Consider the following 23187-nt stretch of genomic DNA (forward strand, 5'->3'; position numbering starts at 1 on the left):
GATGAGATCCAGCCCTCTGAAATGTCTTTATAATATACAGCGCTAGACCCTGATATTGATGAGATCCAGCCCTCTGAAATGTCTTTATAATATACAGCACTAGACCCTGATATTGATGAGATCCAGCCCTCTGAAATGTCTTTATAATATACAGCATTAGACCCTGATATTGATGAGATCACAGCCCTCTGAAATGTCTTTATAATATACAGCACTAGACCCTGATATTGATGAGATCCAGCCCTCTGAAATGTCTTTATAATATACAGCGCTAGACCCTGATATTGATGAGATCCAGCCCTCTGAAATGTCTTTATAATATACAGCACTAGACCCTGATATTGATGAGATCCAGCCCTCTGAAATGTCTTTATAATATACAGCACTAGACCCTGATATTGATGAGACACAGCCCTCTGAAATGTCTTTATAATATACAGCACTAGACCCTGATATTGATGAGATCCAGCCCTCTGAAATGTCTTTATAATATACAGCACTAGACCCTGATATTGATGAGATCCAGCCCTCTGAAATGCCTTTATAATATACAGCGCTAGACCCTGATATTGATGAGATCCAGCCCTCTGAAATGTCTTTATAATATACAGCACTAGACCCTGATATTGATGAGATCCAGCCCTCTGAAATGTCTTTATAATATACAGCGCTAGACCCTGATATTGATGAGACACAGCCCTCTGAAATGTCTTTATAATATACAGCACTAGACCCTGATATTGATGAGATCCAGCCCTCTGAAATGTCTTTATAATATACAGCACTAGACCCTGATATTGATGAGACACAGCCCTCTGAAATGTCTTTATAATATACAGCACTAGACCCTGATATTGATGAGATCCAGCCCTCTGAAATGTCTTTATAATACACAGCACTAGACCCTGATATTGATGAGATCCAGTCTTTAAAATCCATTCTCTCACCTCTTATTAGCTTTATTAACAGGATCGCTGACCCCTCCCTTTAAAGGAGCGCTGACCATCTTTAAAATCCATTCTCTCACCTCTTATTAGCTTTATTAACAGGATCACTCGCCCCTCCCTTTACAGGAGCGCTGGCCATCTTTAAAATCCATTCTCTCACCTCTTATTAGCTTTATTAACAGGATCACTGGCCCCTCCCTTTACAGGAGCGCTGACCATCTTTAAAACCCATTCTCTCACCTCTTATTAGCTTTATTAACATGATCACTGGCCCCTCCCTTTACAGGAGCGCTGACCATCTTTAAAATCCATTCTCTCACCTCTTATTAGCTTTATTAACAGGATCGCTGGCCCCTCCCTTTACAGGAGCACTGACCATCTTTAAAATCCATTCTCTCACCTCTTATTAGCTTTATTAACAGGATCGCTGGCCCCTCCCTTTACAGGAGCGCTGCCCATCTTTAAAATCCATTCTCTCACCTCTTATTAGCTTTATTAACAGGATCGCTGGCCCCTCCCTTTAAAGGAGCGCTGACTGTATTATCACAAGGCAAATTCTATATGCTTATCACATCTCTATTGAAAGGACAGACAGTAATAAAGTACCACTGAAACTCAAGAACTACAGTAGCTTACAACAATACTTCGTCTGCAAATAATATGTGATCTATTGGACTAGCTGGGCAGTTAACAACATAGGCTGTAGTCCCTTAACCAGGTTTATTCAGTAACACCAAAGCTGCTGAGCCAGGCAGAGCGGTGCCGAGCAAACAAGATAAGATCGGCCCCCCAGTCAGCTCAACTGGAGAGCTGTTCAGCAATCTTGCATTGCATGACAGTCAGAGGGATCAAAGTTGAAATACGTGTTGCGAGGCTGCTGTAGCGATGACCTTATCCACGATGGAGAGAGGGCTTCTGAAATCTGTCAAAGTTTAGAAACTCCCCTCAAGTCTATTATTATTATTATTACTATTTAATTCATTTTATCTATGAGGGGTCAGAGAATAGTTATACGCGCTCCTGTTATTGACCCCGAGATATTATTTATTATTATTATTATTATTATGAGTATTGAAATTACTCGCTCGTGTTACCCCGAGAGGTGGTCACATAGTAACAAGATTAGCGTCATTCTTATTGACGTTGCAACATTGTTATCACCAAACACGGCATGGATATTTCTCCAGAAAATTCCCCGCAGACTGTCCTGGAATCCCACCTAGCGTGTCGTAACACAGAGGAATGTTTTGAGATTGTTTCCCGCTTTTTATCTTCATTTTCTGAAGATTAAAACGAGACTTGCCTTACTCCACCTTGTTTCTTTCATGCTGTACGTTTTGTGAGGTGTGTTTTGGGCCATTCTGCGACCTGTAGATTGTGTTTGCCACCCTCGGCCCGGGCCCCACCCCCCCACCGTCGCCCCACCTCACCCCAAAAACCTCGCCCCACCCTCACCCCCGGCTCCAGCCAATCAGATGAGGTCTAGCGGGGCCAGGCACGATTAAAGGGGCGGGCGAAAGCCTTGAGAATGATTTTTTTTTTTTTTAGTTATGAAAATGCTCTGCTTTTACTGGTGCTTCAATAAAAATGTTTTTTTTTTTAATTTCACACGCTTCGATTCTGTGTTTGAAATCCACAAATCTGAGCTTAAATGATTAAGGACTACAGCTCCCAGCATGCCTCTGCACCCGCGGCAATGGCAAGGGATGCTGGGAGCTGTAGTTCTTTAACTGCAAAGCGCTGGGCTGGGCCGTATTACATTGTTTTTCCTGAGGTTGTGTTGCTTTGACTGCGAGTCTGTATAGAAGAGCCAACAGCGCCGTCTAGTGCACAGTGAGTGTATTGCCAGCAAGACAAAAAGGATGCTTGAATGTAATAAACTAACACAGACACCAAAAAGAATGGATTATATTGTAGCATCAAACTGAACAGGATTGTGGGGCTCTGTCTGTCTGTAATAGATTACACACCACACACAACTATTTGTGTATATTTTTTTATTGATTATACATTATATATGTTTGACATTTTCATTCTAGAAATATAGAAAAGCGTTTCGATATATAATAAAGTATATAGGCATGTATATGGGTTTATATTGAATGAGTTTCACATAGTTATTCTGATTGAGAGAGAACAGGAAGGAGGGGAGAGAGGGATGAGAGGAGGGGGAGAGAGATAGAGGGAGAGGGAGGGAGAGAGGAGGGCGGAGAGGAAGGGGGAGTGGAGATGGAAGAGAAGGATGAGAGGAGGAGGGGGAGAGAGAGGGAGGGAGAGTCGCTTCTAATTTTCATCAGTCGGTTTCATATTCATAACAACAATGGCCTGAAATAGAAGAAAAAAATATTATTCATTTAAATACATTAATATTGATCAAGCTAATGTGAGCGAGACCAGAAATGCACAGCGCTCCTTTAAAGGGAGGGGCCAGTGATCCTGTTAATAAAGCTAATAAGAGGTGAGAGAATGGATTTTAAAGATGGTCAGCGCTCCTGTAAAGGGAGGGGTCAGTGATCCTGTTAATAAAGCTAATAAGAGGTGAGAGAATGGATTTTAAAGATGGTCAGCGCTCCTGTAAAGGGAGGGGTCAGTGATCCTGTTAATAAAGCTAATAAGAGGTGAGAGAATGGATTTTAAAGATGGTCAGCGCTCCTGTAAAGGGAGGGGCCAGTGATCCTGTTAATAAAGCTAATAAGAGGTGAGAGAATGGATTTTAAAGATGGTCAGCGCTCCTGTAAAGGGAGGGGGTCAGTGATCATGTTAATAGTGATCGTGTTAATAAAGCTAATAAGAGGTGAGAGAATGGATTTTAAAGATGGTCAGCGCTCCTGTAAAGGGAGGGGCCAGTGATCCTGTTAATAAAGCTAATAAGAGGTGAGAGAATGGATTTGAAGGGGGTGAGGGAGGGGCAGTGGTAATGTTGCTTACCTGTGATTGGCTGGGCCTGAGGCCAGCGCAAGCGAACCCTGACATCACAATCAAGAGCACCATTCCGCTCAGAATGTAGATGATCGAGACCCAAAAAGTAGTGAGCAGAGTGTGCTGCAGAACAGGGATAATAATCAATTGAGAGAGACACAGTGTTCTGGAGAACAGGAATAATAATCAATTGAGAGACACAGAGTGAGACAGGCTCAATTATCAAGAGACACACTGAGACACACAAACACACACACTTACATGGAATTGTTCTGGCCAGCAGGGGTCAGTACAGTTGGATAAAGCAGTAATGTTGAAATCGTGTGGAAAGAGCTGTATTTTGCTTGTTGCCTGAACCATCTGTTGCATGACTGCGAAGGGCGACACTAAAATACTGATAATATTCACCGCCAAACATGCAGTGACCTGAAGAGAGCAGAGATACGACAATCACAAACAACACAGAGATACCTTACACCAAACACGATTCAGACACCCCCCTGAGCTTCAATCTGCATAGTTTTATATATTATACAGCAACACCAAACACGATTCAGACACCCCCCTGAGCTTCAATCTGCATAGTTTTATATATTATACAGCAACACCAAACACGATTCAGACAGCCCCCCTGAGCTTCAATCTGCATAGTTTTATATATTATACAGCAACACCAAACACGATTCAGACACCCCCCTGAGCTTCAATCTGCATAGTTTTATATATTATACAGCAACACCAAACACGATTCAGCTTCAATCTGCATAGTTTTATATATTATACAGCAACACCAAACACGATTCAGACAGCCCCCCTGAGCTTCAATCTGCATAGTTTTATATATTATACAGCAACACCAAACACGATTCAGACACCCCCCTGAGCTTCAATCTGCATAGTTTTATATATTATACAGCAACACCAAACACGATTCAGACACCCCCCTGAGCTTCAATCTGCATAGTTTTATATATTATACAGCAACACCAAACACGATTCAGACAGCCCCCCTGAGCTTCAATCTGCATAGTTTTATATATTATACAGCAACACCAAACACGATTCAGACACCCCCTGAGCTTCAATCTGCATAGTTCTCTGTATGATGCTGTAACAGACAGACAGACAGACAGACTTACCAGCTGTTTTGTTGGTCTGTTTTCAGAGACGATGCAAAGAATTCCTGAAATGATGAACTAAAAAAGAAAAAAACTGTTTAATCACCATTGAAGCGAACGCAAAATGAATCTAAAATAGAGTGAGTATTGTCACGGGTCAGGGTTAAGGGGTCAGGGGTCAGGGCACGTGTACCAGCAGTCCAATCAAGAAAGGCTGGAGACTGAAACTGTCTGTCTCAAATACTTTCCAGTCTTCGAATCCGATGATCATCACAGTGAGACCAAGGAAAAGCACGGCAATCTAAAGAGGAAGAAAAACACAGCAGAGCTGCATTCAGCACACGAGAACACGAGAACACAACATGAGAACACAGAACACGAGAACTCAGAACACAGAACACAGCACACGAGAACACAGAACACAAGAACACGAGAAAACGAGAACTCAGAACACAACATGAGAACACAGAACACGAGAACTCAGAACTCAGAACACAGAACACAAGAACACGAGAACACAACACGAGAACACAGAACACGAGAACACAGAACACAAGAACACGAGAACACGAGAACTCAGAACACAACATGAGAACACAGAACACGAGAACTCAGAACTCAGAACACAGAACACAAGAACACGAGAACACAACATGAGAACACAGAACATGAGAACTCAGAATACAGAACACGAGAACACGAGAACTCAGAACACAACATGAGGACACAGAACACAAGAAGACGAGAACACGAGAACAGAATTTAGAACACAGAACGCATGAATCCAGTCCCCTCCCTCCCTCCCCTCCCTCCCTCTCTCTCTCTCTCTCTCTCTCTCTCTCTCTCTCTCTCTCTCTCTCTCTCTCTCTCTCTCACCCCCACACTCTTGGGCTCTCCTCTTATGAATCTATGCAGAGGCTTGACTCCGCCCGCCAGCATGGTCTCTGAGCAGCTCTGCACAGTAGCAGCGCCCTCTGGTGGACAGGTCTCTGGTACTGCAGGCAGGATGCACACACTCGGCTCCGCTGTGGACATTGTAGCGAGCCTAGAGAAGAGAGAGAAAACAATTGGCGAGTCCTAGAATGAAGAGAAGAACAATTACTGAGAGAGAGAGAGAGAGAGAGAGAGAGAGAGAGAGAGGAGAGATAGAGAGAGAGGAGAGAGAGAGAGAGAGGAAAGAGAGAGAGAGAGAGAGAGGAGGAGAGAGAGAGAGAGGAGGAGAGAGAGAGAGAGAGAGAGAGAGAGAGAGAGAGAGAGAGAGACAGAGAGAGAGAGGAAGAGAGATACATAGGCGAGAGAGAGAAGAGAGAGAGAGAGAGAGAGAGAGAGAGAGAGAGAGAGAGAGAGAGAGAGATAGAGAGAGACAGAGAGCCAGAGTTTTCTCCGAGTCTCCTCATAGCAAGATCAGAGATAGAGAGATATAGTCCTAAGACAGGTCAGATAGACAGATCCCGAAGAGAGAGGAGAGATCTCATAGAGAGAAGAGAAGAACAAGTCAGATAGAGAGAGAGAGAGAGAGTTTTCTCCAGAGAGAGAGAGAGGACAGACAGACACGGAGAGAGCCTGACTTTAACACACACCCCCCACACACATCTCATGGGACTCCCGCCACATAGATAGTAGAAATAGATGACTACAGTACACTCCCCTAGCGTAAACAGTACGCACAGACATTCTTTAGACCCATGACAGAAGTTCCAGACGAGATAGACAGACAGCACAACAGCGTTACGCTATTCCTGTCAACTTTCTTTTTTCTACGCGGTTTCCCCCTCCAGAGATTGATATGGTTTAGACTCAAACAGACAATGACCGGATAGATAGATAGATAGATAGATGGGATATATAATAGAAATTTATATGGATAGATAATTTTTAGATAGGATAGATAGATAGATAGAGAGAGAGAAGGCAAAGGAAGAAAAGACCCTCTCTCTCTCCTCATGGGCTGAACTGTGTGTGTCTAGTGAGCGTGACCGGTTCATCTCCCCCTATCACTTTCCCTTTCCCTGTCTTGTCTGGTGGAATTCCCGATCCGGTCCTGGCCGATATCTATAACAGTCGGTCAAAATTTGAAAAAGGGCCTATTTTGCTATCTCTTCGGTCTGTGCCTATCGGATCCATCTATCTGTACATCGAGCTATCTTATCAAGCTAAGTGTTTTAGTTATTTGTCTATCTCCTTCAGCCTATCTTCTGTCTTCATATTTTTTTCCCCCGGCGTTGTTCTCCGAACGTGAGCCGAAATTCACGGTTTTGAAAGACTTGCAAAAAAGTTACGCTGCTTCAGCCAAGTTTTTTTTTCTCCCACAAAACTGTCGAAACAACAAAACCGATAATGAAGGGAGGGAGAGTAGGGAAGGAGGGAGAGGGAGAGAGATTACTGTATGACTCTCCCACATTGGGGAACAAATCCCGCGCTCTGAGGGGGGGGGTTGTCTCTTGGGGGGGAAGGCGGTTGGCCGGCCGGGTGACAGCGCGTGGGTTTGCGGAGCCCCCGAGATTGAAGGGGGGGGGGGTGTGGACAAACCGAATGGACAGTTAGATAGTTAAATGTTTTTTTTTTTTTTTTTTTTCTTTTTTTTTTTTCACTTTCTATGATGTCTATTGAATAAAGTACAACGTTTTCCCACTTCAAAGTACATCAAACATTATTTTGGGTATACTTACGGATATATACGAAATTTTATATAAATCTACCGTTTGCGTCGTAAGCCTATAAAATCCTACCCTTTGACCGTGTGTATACCCTCATATATAGTGATTTTTATTATATATAATATGAATATTTGTCAACCAACGACGCCACATGCCCCCTATATACTTTATTATATATTGAAACGCTTTCGTTATATTTCTAGGATGAAAATGTCACACATATATAATGTATAATCAATAAAAATATATATATATACATAAACAGTGCGTGCTGCGTAATCTATTACAGACAGACAGAGCCCCACAATCCTGTTCAGTTTGACGCTACAATATAATCCCTTCTATTTGGAGTCTGTGTTAGTTTACTGCACTCTGAAAAGAGCTAGACGGACAGACAGACAGACAGACAGAGAAGTCCTGTCAGTCTGTATTGGACAAGACTGCGAAAAAAAAAAAACTTCTTGTCTGTCGAAAAAGGTATATTTAGGTACTCGGGGTGTTAGTCAGTCAAACTGCAAACGTTATTATTAGGGAAGAAGAATCAGCCCTGTCTCTGAGTCTGTACGTGATACTTGTCTGCTTTCTGCCTCTGCCGCTCTGTCTGTCTTGTCTGATGGGGGCCTTAAGGACAGCTCATACTGCGACGTTATATTCAGGAAAGAAGAACCCCCATAGACACAATCATTGATAGTGTGAACGTGTCTGACGCTGCTATTCTAAGTAATCCCATTTCACAGACGCGACAGACAGACAGACAGACAGAGACCATGTGACAGCTCCGTAGTATAAACCCTATGCATGCCTATATACGATTATAATGTAGGAAGATAACCTCAGACACAAATCAAATGACGTGGACTTTTCTCAAATCAAAGTAATTATCTGCCAAAAGACAGACAGACAGACAGACAGACAGACAGACGTGTCAACGGTCCTACGTTTAGTAGGGACCAATGAAGAACCGCTGACAGAATAAATTTTCAAATGTCGGTCTAGACTTGGAACAGGCTCGAGTATTCTGCCGTAGGAAACTCTGCTTTCCAAAACACCGTGAGAGATAGTATAACTGTCTAAGCCCTGCTTTTACCGCTGTCGCTCCTCTCTTTCTGCCTCTGCAGTCTTCAGTTGTCAGTCCTCTTCTCTCTCCCCCGTCCATTATCAGTCTTGACGCTGCAATAGAAGCTCCTAACTCTTCTTCGCGCCTTCCTCTCACCCTCGAGCAACTGTGTCTGTTAAATCGTCTCCTTTAGACGCAGTCGCTCCCTGAATCTGTCCCGTCGTTACGCTGCGTTTCTTACAGTCACCTCAGAAGGTAAACAACCAAAGCAACGAGACGCACATCTTGCTCGATCCTGCCTTGACTGCTTAGTTACAGTTCTGTCTCTCTCTCTCTTCGCTGTCCTGTCTAGGGGGGGGTGTTTAGAGGACCCTCACAATCCTGTTCAGTTTGACTCTACAGTATAATCCTTTCTTCTTGGTGTCTGTGTTAGTTTACTGCAGTCTGAAGTGAGTATTAAGAGCAGACACAGTCAGACAGACTGACAGACAGACAGACAACGTCAGATGAGACATTACAGTTACAGACCCCCACAATCCTGTTCAGTTTGACGCTGCAATATAATCCCTTCTTCTTGGAGTCTGTGTTAGTTTACTGCACTCTGAAAAGAGTTTCTAGACGCAGACAGACAGACAGACAGACAGACAGATACACAGACAGACAGACAGAGCCCACAATCCTGTTCAGTTTGACGCTGCAATATAATCCCTTCTTCTTGGTGTCTGTGTTAGTTTACTGCACTCTGATAAGAGCTAGACAATATAACAGACAGTAAGACAGACAGACAGAGCCCCACAATCCTGTTCAGTCCAGATTAAAATGCAGTTACAATGTAATTCCAGCCTATGAACGCTGCAATATTATCCCTACTACTTGGCCCCCTGTAAAAGAGTCCAGTGAGATTAAAGAGCAATTACAACGGAGACAGACAGACAGGAGACTGCAGACAATGACGATCCAGCCCAGTCCAGTGACAGAGCATCTTCAGTCCTTTCCAGCCCTCCCCACATGATCCTGTTTCAGGAGGCGTGTTCCGGCTGCCATATAATCCCTCTTCTTTCCCGCTAGTTACTGCACTCTGAAAGACTAGTTTCGGAACAGGACTCTTGCAAGGTGACGAGAGGACAGAAATGTCACAACTAAGACCGAAGTATCAGGAGAGAGGGTCAATGTACCTAGGACCACAGCAATCGTGTTCAGTTTGAGCTCACGTCCAATATCCGACAATGTAAGTCCAGTCCAGTCCAGTGATATTAAACTTCAGTTACAATTTAATTCCAGTCCAGTGATATTAAACTTCAGTTACAGATTTAATTCCAGTCCAGTCTAGTGATATTATACTGCAGTTACAATGTAATTCCAGCCAAGTCCAGTGATAACAGCAGACAAGTCGAAGTCCGCCCACAATCCCTTTTTAGCTCGACTTTGGGAGCTTCTTTTCAGGAAAGTGTGTTAGTTTTACTGCTCCGTACTGCAACCTGGAACAGAGTTGTTTCACTTAAAGCACTGCAGATACAATGTTAATTCCAACAGAGAGACAGACCACATATAACAGACAGACAGAGAGACAGCTTTTGCAAGGAATGGTGCAGGGGGAGATTCATAAAAAGGGTTGGGTGTGTCTGTGTTAGTTTTGCAGTTACTTTGATGTAGATTCATTAAAGCTAGCAGACAGGTCAGACAGACAAACATTACAATGCAGACCCATACAGACACTTTTTTGTATTTCTTTTGCAATGGAATAGTGATATCAAATATTCAAGGTTGACCATGAAGTATCAATATAGCCAGTACCTTGTTAAGTGATATAAAGGAGGATAGTATATAAACAGAAAGGTTGATAGGGCGCCCAGAGAAAGAGGAGATGAGAAACTATAGTTACAGAGGATTAGTAGTCTTAGTCGAGATGGTAAAGAGGGAGGTCGAGATGGGGAGGAGAGGATAGAAGGAGAAAGGAGAGAGACAGGTCTGAGAAAGGGAGGCAGGGAGCAGACAGTGGAGGGAGACTGAGTGAGGAGTGGAGAGGAGAGAGGGGAGAGAGGTGATGAGATAGAAAACTGCAGTACAATGTAATTCCAGCCCAGTCCAGTGCTATTAAGGGGCAGTTGGGATGGAATTCCAGTCCAGTCTAGGATATTAAAGGGGAGTTACAATGTAATTCCAGGGAGTCCAGTGATATTAAACTGCAGTTACAATGTAAATCCAGCCCAGTCCAGGGCATATTAGGAGAGAGAGGAGTGAGGAGTGGCAGCTTTGAGGTGTCTTCAATTTTGTGGCTCACTGCGAAGTCCTCTCAGTGCTGAAAGGCAGAGGATCGCTTGAAGAATCAATGTCCCTAAATCAAAGAAAATGAGAACGCCCACGATCCCCATGGATTCGAGATCCTGCAAAGAAATGAAACTGAATAAACAAATTAATTACAGTCCAGTGATATTAAACTGCAGTTACAATGTAATTCCAGTCCAGTCTAGTGATATTAAACTGCAGTTACAATGTAATTCCAGTCCAGTCTAGTGATTTTAAACTGCAGTTACAATGTAATTCCTGTCCAGTCTAGTGATATTAAACTGCATTTACAATGTAATTTCCAGTCCAGTGATATTAAACTGCAGTTACAATGTAATTCCAGCCCAGTCCAGTGATATTAAACTGCAGTTACAATGTAATTCCAGCCCAGTCCAGTGATATTAAACTGCAGTTACAATGTAATTCCAGTCCAGTCCAGTGATATTAAACTGCAGTTACAATGTAATTCCAGTCCAGTCCTAGTGATATTAAACTGCAGTTACAATGTAATTCCAGTCCAGTCCAGTGATATTAAACTGCAGTTACAATGTAATTCCAGTCCAGTCCAGTGATATTAAACTGCAGTTACAATGTAATTCCAGCCCAGTCCAGTGATATTAAACTGCAGTTACAATGTAATTCCAGCCCAGTCCCAGTGATATTAAACTGCAGTTACAATGTAATTCCAGTCCAGTCCAGTGATATTAAACTGCAGTTACAATGTAATTCCAGTCCAGTCTAGTGATATTAAACTGCAGTTACAATGTAATTCCAGTCCAGTCTAGTGATATTAAACTGCAGTTACAATGTAATTCCAGTCCAGTCCAGTGATATTAAACTGCAGTTACAATGTAATTCCAGCCCAGTCCAGTGATATTAAACTGCAGTTACAATGTAATTCCAGTCCAGTCTAGTGATATTAAACTGCAGTTACAATGTAATTCCAGTCCAGTCTAGTGATATTAAACTGCAGTTACAATGTAATTCCAGTCCAGTCTAGTGATATTAAACTGCAGTTACAATGTAATTCCAGTCCAGTCCAGTGATATTAAACTGCAGTTACAATGTAATTCCAGTCCAGTCCAGTGATATTAAACTGCAGTTACAATGTAATTCCAGTCCAGTCTAGTGATATTAAACTGCAGTTACAATGTAATTCCAGTCCAGTCTAGTGATATTAAACTGCAGTTACAATGTAATTCCAGTCCAGTCCAGTGATATTAAACTGCAGTTACAATGTAATTCCAGCCCAGTCCAGTGATATTAAACTGCAGTTACAATGTAATTCCAGTCCAGTCTAGTGATATTAAACTGCAGTTACAATGTAATTCCAGTCCAGTCTAGTGATATTAAACTGCAGTTACAATGTAATTCCAGTCCAGTCTAGTGATATTAAACTGCAGTTACAATGTAATTCCAGTCCAGTCCAGTGATATTAAACTGCAGTTACAATGTAATTCCAGCCCAGTCCAGTGATATTAAACTGCAGTTACAATGTAATTCCAGTCCAGTCCAGTGATATTAAACTGCAGTTACAATGTAATTCCAGTCCAGTCCAGTGATATTAAACTGCAGTTACAATGTAATTCCAGTCCAGTCTAGTGATATTAAACTGCAGTTACAATGTAATTCCAGTCCAGTCTAGTGATATTAAACTGCAGTTACAATGTAATTCCAGTCCAGTCTAGTGATATTAAACTGCAGTTACAATGTAATTCCAGTCCAGTCCAGTGATATTAAACTGCAGTTACAATGTAATTCCAGCCCAGTCCAGTGATATTAAACTGCAGTTACAATGTAATTCCAGCCCAGTCCAGTGATATTAAACTGCAGTTACAATGTAATTCCAGCCCAGTCCAGTGATATTAAACTGCAGTTACAATGTAATTCCAGTCCAGTCCAGTGATATTAAACTGCAGTTACAATGTAATTCCAGTCCAGTCTAGTGATATTAAACTGCAGTTACAATGTAATTCCAGTCCAGTCTAGTGATATTAAACTGCAGTTACAATGTAATTCCAGTCCAGTCCAGTGATATTAAACTGCAGTTACAATGTAATTCCAGTCCAGTCTAGTGATATTAAACTGCAGTTACAATGTAATTCCAGTCCAGTCCAGTGATATTAAACTGCAGTTACAATGTAATTCCAGTCCAGTCCAGTGATATTAAACTGCAGTTACAATGTAATTCCAGTCCAGTCCAGTGATATTAAACTGCAGTTACAATGTAATTCCAGTCCAGTCTAGTGATATTAAACTGCAGTTACAATGTAATTCCAGTCCAGTCTAGTGATATTAAACTGCAGTTACAATGTAATTCCAGCCCAGTCCAGTGATATTAAACTGCAGTTACAATGTAATTCCAGCCCAGTCCAGTGATATTAAACTGCAGTTACAATGTAATTCCAGTCCAGTCTAGTGATATTAAACTGCAGTTACAATGTAATTCCAGTCCAGTCTAGTGATATTAAACTGCAGTTACAATGTAATTCCAGTCCAGTCTAGTGATATTAAACTGCAGTTACAATGTAATTCCAGTCCAGTCTAGTGATATTAAACTGCAGTTACAATGTAATTCCAGTCCAGTCCAGTGATATTAAACTGCAGTTACAATGTAATTCCAGCCCAGTCCAGTGATATTAAACTGCAGTTACAATGTAATTCCAGTCCAGTCTAGTGATATTAAACTGCAGTTACAATGTAATTCCAGCCCAGTCTAGTGATATTAAACTGCAGTTACAATGTAATTCCAGTCCAGTCCAGTGATATTAAACTGCAGTTACAATGTAATTCCAGTCCAGTCCAGTGATATTAAACTGCAGTTACAATGTAATTCCAGTCCAGTCCAGTGATATTAAACTGCAGTTACAATGTAATTCCAGTCCAGTCCAGTGATATTAAACTGCAGTTACAATGTAATTCCAGTCCAGTCCAGTGATATTAAACTGCAGTTACAATGTAATTCCAGTCCAGTCTAGTGATATTAAACTGCAGTTACAATGTAATTCCAGTCCAGTCCAGTGATATTAAACTGCAGTTACAATGTAATTCCAGTCCAGTCCAGTGATATTAAACTGCAGTTACAATGTAATTCCAGTCCAGTCTAGTGATATTAAACTGCAGTTACAATGTAATTCCAGTCCAGTCCAGTGATATTAAACTGCAGTTACAATGTAATTCCAGTCCAGTCCAGTGATATTAAACTGCAGTTACAATGTAATTCCAGTCCAGTCTAGTGATATTAAACTGCAGTTACAATGTAATTCCAGTCCAGTCCAGTGATATTAAACTGCAGTTACAATGTAATTCCAGCCCAGTCCAGTGATATTAAACTGCAGTTACAATGTAATTCCAGTCCAGTCTAGTGATATTAAACTGCAGTTACAATGTAATTCCAGTCCAGTCCAGTGATATTAAACTGCAGTTACAATGTAATTCCAGCCCAGTCCAGTGATATTAAACTGCAGTTACAATGTAATTCCAGTCCAGTCTAGTGATATTAAACTGCAGTTACAATGTAATTCCAGTCCAGTCTAGTGATATTAAACTGCAGTTACAATGTAATTCCAGTCCAGTCCAGTGATATTAAACTGCAGTTACAATGTAATTCCAGTCCAGTCTAGTGATATTAAACTGCAGTTACAATGTAATTCCAGTCCAGTCCAGTGATATTAAACTGCAGTTACAATGTAATTCCAGTCCAGTCCAGTGATATTAAACTGCAGTTACAATGTAATTCCAGTCCAGTCCAGTGATATTAAACTGCAGTTACAATGTAATTCCAGCCCAGTCCAGTGATATTAAACTGCAGTTACAATGTAATTCCAGTCCAGTCTAGTGATATTAAACTGCAGTTACAATGTAATTCCAGTCCAGTCTAGTGATATTAAACTGCAGTTACAATGTAATTCCAGTCCAGTCCAGTGATATTAAACTGCAGTTACAATGTAATTCCAGTCCAGTCCAGTGATATTAAACTGCAGTTACAATGTAATTCCAGTCCAGTGATATTAAACTGCAGTTACAATGTAATTCCAGTCCAGTCCAGTGATATTAAACTGCAGTTACAATGTAATTCCAGTCCAGTCCAGTGATATTAAACTGCAGTTACAATGTAATTCCAGCCCAGTCCAGTGATATTAAACTGCAGTTACAATGTAATTCCAGTCCAGTCTAGTGATATTAAACTGCAGTTACAATGTAATTCCAGTCCAGTCTAGTGATATTAAACTGCAGTTACAATGTAATTCCAGCCCAGTCCAGTGATATTAAACTGCAGTTACAATGTAATTCCAGCCCAGTCCAGTGATATTAAACTGCAGTTACAATGTAATTCCAGTCCAGTCCAGTGATATTAAACTGCAGTTACAATGTAATTCCAGTCCAGTCCAGTGATATTAAACTGCAGTTACAATGTAATTCCAGTCCAGTCCAGTGATATTAAACTGCAGTTACAATGTAATTCCAGCCCAGTCTAGTGATAATTCCAGTCTAGTGTAAATGCAGGACTCTCACATTGAGGGATCTGACCATTTCAAATATCACAAAAGTTTCTTCTGCCTTAGATCTTATATCGTTTAAGGCGACAGAATAAAGAACAGCCGCCACCAGGGAGAGGACCAGCGCAGAGAGGCCAACCCAGAGACAAGCTTGTATCTGAGGGAGAGAAAGAGCCTGTATTTGTTTGTTGTTTTTACCTTATGTCATTAGCTATGCAAACTACTAAAGCAGAACTGAGCTGAATTGAACTGAATTGAAATGAATTGAAATGAATTTAATGAAATTGAATTGCATTGAATTGAACTGCATTGAATTGAATTGAATTGCATTGCATTGAATTGAATTGAATTAATTGAAATGAAATGAAGCTAAAACCAAGGACAAAGATATCACCTTAAAGGGAGGGGCGACCTACCATATTCCTCTGGGGGGTTTTCTCAGCAACGACACAAAGAGCTCCAGAGGTCACGAACTGAAACACAAAAAAACACCAAACACGATTCAGACAGCCCCCCTGAGCTTCAATCTGCATAGTTTTATATATTATACAGCAACACCAAACACGATTCAGACACCCCCCTGAGCTTCAATCTGCATAGTTTTATATATTATACAGCAACACCAAACACGATTCAGACACCCCCCTGAGCTTCAATCTGCATAGTTTTATATATTATACAGCAACACCAAACACGATTCAGACAGCCCCCCTGAGCTTCAATCTGCATAGTTTTATATATTATACAGCAACACCAAACACGATTCAGACAGCCCCCCTGAGCTTCAATCTGCATAGTTTTATATATTATACAGCAACACCAAACACGATTCAGACACCCCCCTGAGCTTCAATCTGCATAGTTTTATATATTATACAGCAACACCAAACACGATTCAGACAGCCCCCCTGAGCTTCAATCTGCATAGTTTTATATATTATACAGCAACACCAAACACGATTCAGACAGCCCCCCTGAGCTTCAATCTGCATAGTTTTATATATTATACAGCAACACCAAACACGATTCAGACACCCCCCTGAGCTTCAATCTGCATAGTTTTATATATTATACAGCAACACCAAACACGATTCAGACAGCCCCCCTGAGCTTCAATCTGCATAGTTTTATATATTATACAGCAACACCAAACACGATTCAGACAGCCCCCCTGAGCTTCAATCTGCATAGTTTTATATATTATACAGCAATGAACCAAACACAGATTCAGACAGCCCCCAAGAGCTTCAATCTGTATAGTTTTATATATTATACAGCAACACCAAACACGATTCAGACAGCCCCCCTGAGACTTCAATCTGCATAGTTTTATATATTATAGGTTCAGAGAGTCTTGTACCATAAGAGACAGGGAAAGGGGGGTGGACTGCACCATACCATTATCCCGAGAAAAAAGGGGGCAGCGATTCTGGAGATGCGGATAAATTTCAGCGAGATGAGTGGGGAGCGACAGCGCACCTGGAAAATCCCCAGCAATTCTGATCATCGCCACCTTGTAGAAAGAAACATGGGCATTGCACGTGAGAGGACAGAGCTAGAGCCAGACAGACAGACAGACAGAGAGAGCAGATGGAGCGCTCCTTCAGAATCGACTGGTCAGTGAGCATGACATAAAGACATAGGCAGAGAGACAGACAGATGGAGACAGAAAGATGGAGAGCGAGAGACTACAGAGAGACAGACAGTGAGACAGACAGACTAATAAGAGGACAGAGATGGAGCCCCACAATCCAGGCAGTTTTGAAGCTAGGGGTCTATGATCATGCTTCTAATAAGGTGTCTGTGCTTATGGAGTTTAGATGGCACTCTGAAAGAGGAGTTTAGTTTCAGGTTTAAAGCTAAGAGGTGAGAGGAGATTTTAGACAGACAGACAGAGGGAAGCCAGTCATCAGTGAATGAATATGTTTCAAATGGTCACCCCTAAATTCTTGGGGTCAGTGATCCTGTTAGAAAAGCTGGAAAGGGTGAGGGGTGGTTTTAACGTGCACCCCCATCGCTTAAAGGGACCAGTGATCCTGTTAATAAAGCTAATAAGAGGTGAGAGAATGGATTTTAAAGACCCCAGCGCTCAGGTTAAAGGGAGGGTCCCCCCCCCCCCTGAGAGAATGGATTTTAAAGATGGTCAGCGCTCCTGTAAAGGGAGGGGCCAGTGATCCTGTTAATAAAGCTAATAAGAGGTGAGAGAATGGATTTTAAAGATGGTCAGCGCTCCTTTAAAGGGAGGGGCCAGTGATCATGTTAATAAAGCTAATAAGAGGTGAGAGAATGGATTTTAAAGATGGTCAGCGCTCCTTTAAAGGGAGGGGTCAGTGATCCTGTTAATAAAGCTAATAAGAGGTGAGAGAATGGATTTTAAAGATGGTCAGCGCTCCTTTAAAGGGAGGGGCCAGTGATCCTGTTAATAAAGCTAATAAGAGGTGAGAGAATGGATTTTAAAGATGGTCAGCGCTCCTGTAAAGGGAGGGGCCAGTGATCCTGTTAATAAAGCTAATAAGAGGTGAGAGAATGGATTTTAAAGATGGTCAGCGCTCCTGTAAAGGGAGGGGTCAGTGATCCTGTTAATAAAGCTAATAAGAGGTGAGAGAATGGATTTTAAAGATGGTCAGCGCTCCTTTAAAGGGAGGGGTCAGTGATCCTGTTAATAAAGCTAATAAGAGGTGAGAGAATGGATTTTAAAGATGGTCAGCGCTCCTTTAAAGGGAGGGGCCAGTGATCCTGTTAATAAAGCTAATAAGAGGTGAGAGAATGGATTTTAAAGATGGTCAGCGCTCCTGTAAAGGGAGGGGTCAGTGATCCTGTTAATAAAGCTAATAAGAGGTGAGAGAATGGATTTTAAAGATGGTCAGCGCTCCTGTAAAGGGAGGGGTCAGTGATCCTGTTAATAAAGCTAATAAGAGGTGAGAGAATGGATTTTAAAGATGGTCAGCGCTCCTTTAAAGGGAGGGGTCAGTGATCCTGTTAATAAAGCTAATAAGAGGTGAGAGAATGGATTTTACAGAGTCAGCGCTCCTGTAAAGTCACAGGATGTCAGTACACTGAGAGAATGGGCGTTGTTGTGTTTTGACGAGATTCCAGATGTTGAAACGAAATCCCGAAACGGCTTCAACATCTGGAAACAATTTCACATTGAAAACACCGAGAGAAATTTAACCAGTTCAGTGGCAAACGTTTCCACTAGAAGTCTTTCTCAGTGTCTTCAGTGTGAATTCAAGGGCAGACGTTTCAAATGTCGAAACGGCTTCAACATCTGGAAAAAGAGTTTCCACTAGAAGTCTTTCTCAGCTTCTTCAGTGTGATTCAAGGACAGACGTTTCAAATGTTTTTAAAGGTTATTTTAATTAATGCAGACAGACAGACAGATAGCCCAACCATCATCCTGTTCGCAGACGTGGCTTCTGTGAAGTAATATTATAATAGATATTATCAATAGCAACGTCGACGCTGTCCACATGCAATGCAAAGGTTATAAATTTCGATCAGTTAAATTCCACTAACAGACAGACAGCTATTATCTCACGATCCTGTTCAGTTTGAAAAAGTGATTTTCTTCACTCGGAGAACATATATAATATATATATATACAATAACAGTTAAGCCTCTGAACGCTGTTACTCGACCACTGTGCCAGAGATTTCTCTAGACCTAAACTTGGAGTGTCGTTTTTGTTCTCTCTCGAAACCTGAGAGAGGGTGGAGAGATTCACTCAGAGAACACGACTGATATTAACAATAAAAGCTTAGCCCCTGAGACGCTGTGAGAGGGGAGAGGAGAGATGCCAGAGAGAGAGAGAGAGACATAAACTTGGAGAGCAAAAACAGGGAGAGCTGGAGAGAGAGAGGGGGAGAGGGGAGAGAGGGAGGAGGTTAGGGGAGGGAGGGGTTGAGACGGAGGAGAAGAGGGGGGGAGGAGAGGAGAGTCGCTCGAGGGGAGTGTGAAGTGGCTGCGGCTTAGGCGCTCAGCTTTTTGGACTCTCAGGGAAGACCTTCACTGCTGACTGGGGGAGAGTGGAAGGAGAGAGGGAGGAGAGAGAGGGGGAGAGTGGAAGGGGAGAGAGGGGCGCGGAACGGTTGAGGAACCGTGTTTAGCTGCTGAGCTCGGCTGTCTGTAACATCGCTTTTATCTGGAAGATAATTTTATGAAAGTCGTTCCTGTTTTGGTTTTATTGATAAAGTCTAACAAACAGAATCCTTTGCCTTCGTGAAGACGTGTCTGTTAAGCTGGGTAAGTGATATTCTATTATTTATTATTATTATTATTATTATTATTATTCATATTATTAAGTTATATTTAAATCATTAGCTATATTATTTATCTGCGTTATCCTGCTGGTAAAGTGATATTAAAATTGTTTTTGATTTGTTTTTTCTCGATGTGAAAGTTTATTGTTTTGGTAATGCCCCTGGTAAAAGCACAGCACAGTGTAGTAAAGCACAGTGAAGATAATTCTTCAGCCCCCTTCTCAAAGTGTACTGCAGTGGTATTCTGCGGTAAAAACATATGATCTACAGCTATGGCCTACAAAATGTAGGATTGAGACATCATTTAAAAAACTGTATGAAAATAATTTTATACCCCTCTTCCCTCTCTCCCCTCTCCCGTTCTCTGCTCTCTCCCTCTCTCTACCTCTCCCCTGTCCCCTCTTCTCCCATCTCCCTTCTCTCCTCTCTCCTCCCCTCCTCTTCTCTTCTCTCTTTTTTTCTTTTCCCACCTTCCCCCCTCTCCCTCTTACCTGTCGCCCCTCCCCTCTCTGTCCTCTCCTCTGTCCTCTCCTCCTCCCTTCTCCTCCTCTCCCCTCTCCTCTCTCTCCCTCTCCTCTCCTCTCTCTCTCTCCTCTTCTCTCTTCTCTCCTCTCTCTCTCCTCTCCCTCTCCCCCCCCCCCCCTCTCTCTCTCTCTCTCTCTCTCTCCCTCTCCTCTCTTCTCTCTCTCTCTCTCTCCTCTCTCTCTCTCTCTCTCTCCACTCTGCTCTCTCTCTCTCTCCTCTTCTCTCTCCTCTCCCTCAGTTGAAGATGTCGGTCAGCACAGTGCTGAAGGATGTGAACGATTCCAAACTGCGGCCTCAGTTGAAGATGTCGGTCATCACGTGCTGAAGGAATGTGAACAATTCCAAACTGCGGCTGCAGGATGAGAGGCTGAGAGAGCTTCAAACGAGGGGAGCCAAAGCAAAAAGGGGAGGGAGAGAGAGGAGAGAGGTAAAAGGAGAGATGGAGTGAGAGAGGAGGAGAGGTATAGAGTCTCGGGAGAAGGGAGGGAGGGAGGAGAGAGGAGGAGAAGAGAGAAGAGAGTGAGAGACCATAGAGGGAATTGAGCGAGATAGAGACTCGAGAGGAGAGAGGTGGAGAGAGGGACGTGTGATCGAGAGGGAGGATAAAGAGGGAGGTGTGGCCAAATAGTCGTAAATCTACAGCCATGAGGTGAGACTACTTCTGCCCTCTAGCGAGTGACGTTCGGATCTGGCCGAGTGGGCCCTCGGGGTAGTTTGACCCCGCTCCTCGAGAAGTGCGTGCTCTTAGTAGAGAGGGGGTTGCAGGGAGGGATTGATAACTTCTTCCTGAGACCGGCCATCTCCCCACTTCCCTCTCTACCCCCTCCCATTCTCCCTATACCACCCTAACCCTCTCTCCCCCTCTACCACTTCCCCCATATCCTCTCCCATCTCCCTCTCTCCTCTCCCATTCTCCCTATACCACCCTAACCCTCTCTCCCCTCTACCACTTCCCCCATATCCTATCCCATCTCCCTCTCTACCCCCTCCCATTCTCCCTATACCACCCTAACCCTCTCTCCCCCTCTACCACTTCCCCCATATCCTCTCCCATCTCCCTCTCTTCCCCCTCCCCCTGTCCCTATACCATCCCCTCTCTCCCCCTCTCCCCCATCCGCAATATCCTCTCCCATCTCCCCCCTCTCTCCCCTGTCCTCTCTCTCCTCTCCCAGGTCACAGAGATCATGCTGGGGGTGATGACAGTCACAGTGGCCCTTCCGCTGCTCTCCAGTAACCCGACCCACACGGTCAACCTGCTGGCGCCCTGGTGGAGCGGAGCTGTGGTGAGTACAGGAGGACTGTGCATAGAGATACAGCATAGAGAGGAGATACAGCATAGAGAGGAGATACAGCATAGAGAGGAGATACAGCATAGAGAGGAGATACAGCATAGAGATGAGATACAGCATAGAGATGAGATACAGTATAGAGAGGAGATACAGCATAGAGATGAGATACAGCATAGAGATGAGATACAGTATAGAGATGAGATGAGATACAGTGTAGAGATGAGATACAGCATAGAGAGGAGATACAGCATAGAGAGGAGATACAGCATAGAGATGAGATACAGCATAGAGATGAGATACAGCATAGAGATGAGATACAGCATAGAGATGAGATACAGCATAGAGATGAGATACAGTATAGAGATGAGATACAGTATAGAGATGAGATACAGTATAGAGATGAGATACAGCATAGAGATGAGATACAGCATAGAGATGAGATACAGTATAGAGATGAGATGAGATACAGTGTAGAGATGAGATACAGTGTAGAGATGAGATACAGCATAGAGAGGAGATACAGCATAGAGAGGAGATACAGCATAGAGATGAGATACAGTATAGAGATGAGATACAGCATAGAGAGGAGATACAGCATAGAGATGAGATACAGCATAGAGATGAGATACAGCATAGAGATGAGATACAGTATAGAGATGAGATACAGCATAGAGATGAGATACAGTGTAGAGATGGGATACAGCATAGAGAGGAGATACAGTATAGAGATGAGATACAGTATAGAGAGGAGATACAGCATAGAGATGAGATACAGTATAGAGATGAGATACAGCATAGAGATGAGATACAGCATAGAGATGAGATTCAGCATAGAGAGATACAGAGATACAGCATAGAGAGGAGATACAGCATAGAGATGAGATACAGTATAGAGAGGAGATACAGTATAGAGATGAGATACAGTGTAGAGATGGGATACAGCATAGAGAGGAGATACAGTATAGAGGTAAAATACAGCATAGACATGAGATACAGCATAGATGTGATCAGCTCCCAGCATCCCTCGCCATTGCCGCGGGTGCAGAGGCATGCTGGGAGCTGTAGTCCTATAGCCAGGGCTGTAGCGATTCACAATACAATAACTACAGCAGCGCAGATACAACTCAAGAGCGGCTCCTGAACTCAGTCAAAGCAACACAGACTGATCAGACTTCTATATATTATAGTCCATGAACACATTATTCAACATTTATTAACTCACTGATCTGCATTTATTCCTGAAGCAATTATTATTATTATTATTATTATTAGATTATTATTATTATTATTATACAATATAGACATGATTTGTTTGTTTATGTTTATTTATTTAAAATAAAAAGTCAAATAGTATATTGTTTGTGTGGTGTCTTTACCACTTTGTTTTGTCTTTTTGTTTATTTATTTATTTATTTTCTACAGTGTATCATATCTGGTGCTGTTGCTGTAGCAACAGAAAAACGACCAACCATGTGCACAGTAAGAGATTGTGTCTGTCTGTCTGTCTGTCATAGAGTCACCACTCACACCAAAACCTGATGACACAACAGTGTGACTCACCTGAGTAGTCACCATGAGCACACAACACACAACACACCAGTGCTCTCCTGTCACCAACAGAAAACACACCC

The 23187-nt window shown here is 42.5% G+C and overlaps 1 protein-coding gene and 1 long non-coding RNA gene across 2 annotated transcripts; both read right to left on the reverse strand.

The window, feature by feature from the left end:
* Nucleotides 1–3146: 3146 nt before the first annotated feature.
* Nucleotides 3147–6047, reverse strand: si:ch1073-291c23.2 (uncharacterized protein LOC799862 homolog). The gene is made up of 6 exons (XM_041239418.1): nucleotides 5861–6047; nucleotides 5178–5285; nucleotides 5006–5062; nucleotides 4128–4292; nucleotides 3876–3989; nucleotides 3147–3272 (listed from the first exon to the last, which is right to left on the reverse strand). Exons 1-6 carry the CDS (start codon nucleotides 6017–6019, stop codon nucleotides 3231–3233), a joined length of 645 nt encoding a protein of 214 aa, XP_041095352.1. The 5' UTR covers nucleotides 6020–6047; the 3' UTR covers nucleotides 3147–3230.
* A 9353-nt stretch (nucleotides 6048–15400) lies between these two features.
* LOC121307285 lies at nucleotides 15401–16974 on the reverse strand. Its single transcript, XR_005948307.1, has 3 exons — nucleotides 16882–16974; nucleotides 15900–15956; nucleotides 15401–15640 (listed from the first exon to the last, which is right to left on the reverse strand). It is a non-coding gene; the product is annotated as an uncharacterized LOC121307285 (long non-coding RNA).
* Between the last annotated feature and the right edge of the window lie 6213 nt (nucleotides 16975–23187).

Source organism: Polyodon spathula, chromosome 54 (assembly GCF_017654505.1).
Source record: "Polyodon spathula isolate WHYD16114869_AA chromosome 54, ASM1765450v1, whole genome shotgun sequence".
NCBI lineage: Eukaryota > Metazoa > Chordata > Actinopteri > Acipenseriformes > Polyodontidae > Polyodon > Polyodon spathula.

Bases quoted from the DNA above. Each gene is read 5' to 3' on its own strand.
- si:ch1073-291c23.2 (XM_041239418.1), bottom strand. From the start codon at position 6,019: ATGTCCACAGCGGAGCCGAGTGTGTGCATCCTGCCTGCAGTACCAGAG. The intron at 5,063-5,177 runs GTACACGTGCCC...TTTCTTTTTTAG, and splicing joins CTTTCTTGATTGGACTGCTG to TTCATCATTTCAGGAATTCT. The intron at 4,293-5,005 runs GTAAGTCTGTCT...TGCTCTCTTCAG, and splicing joins ACAGACCAACAAAACAGCTG to GTCACTGCATGTTTGGCGGT.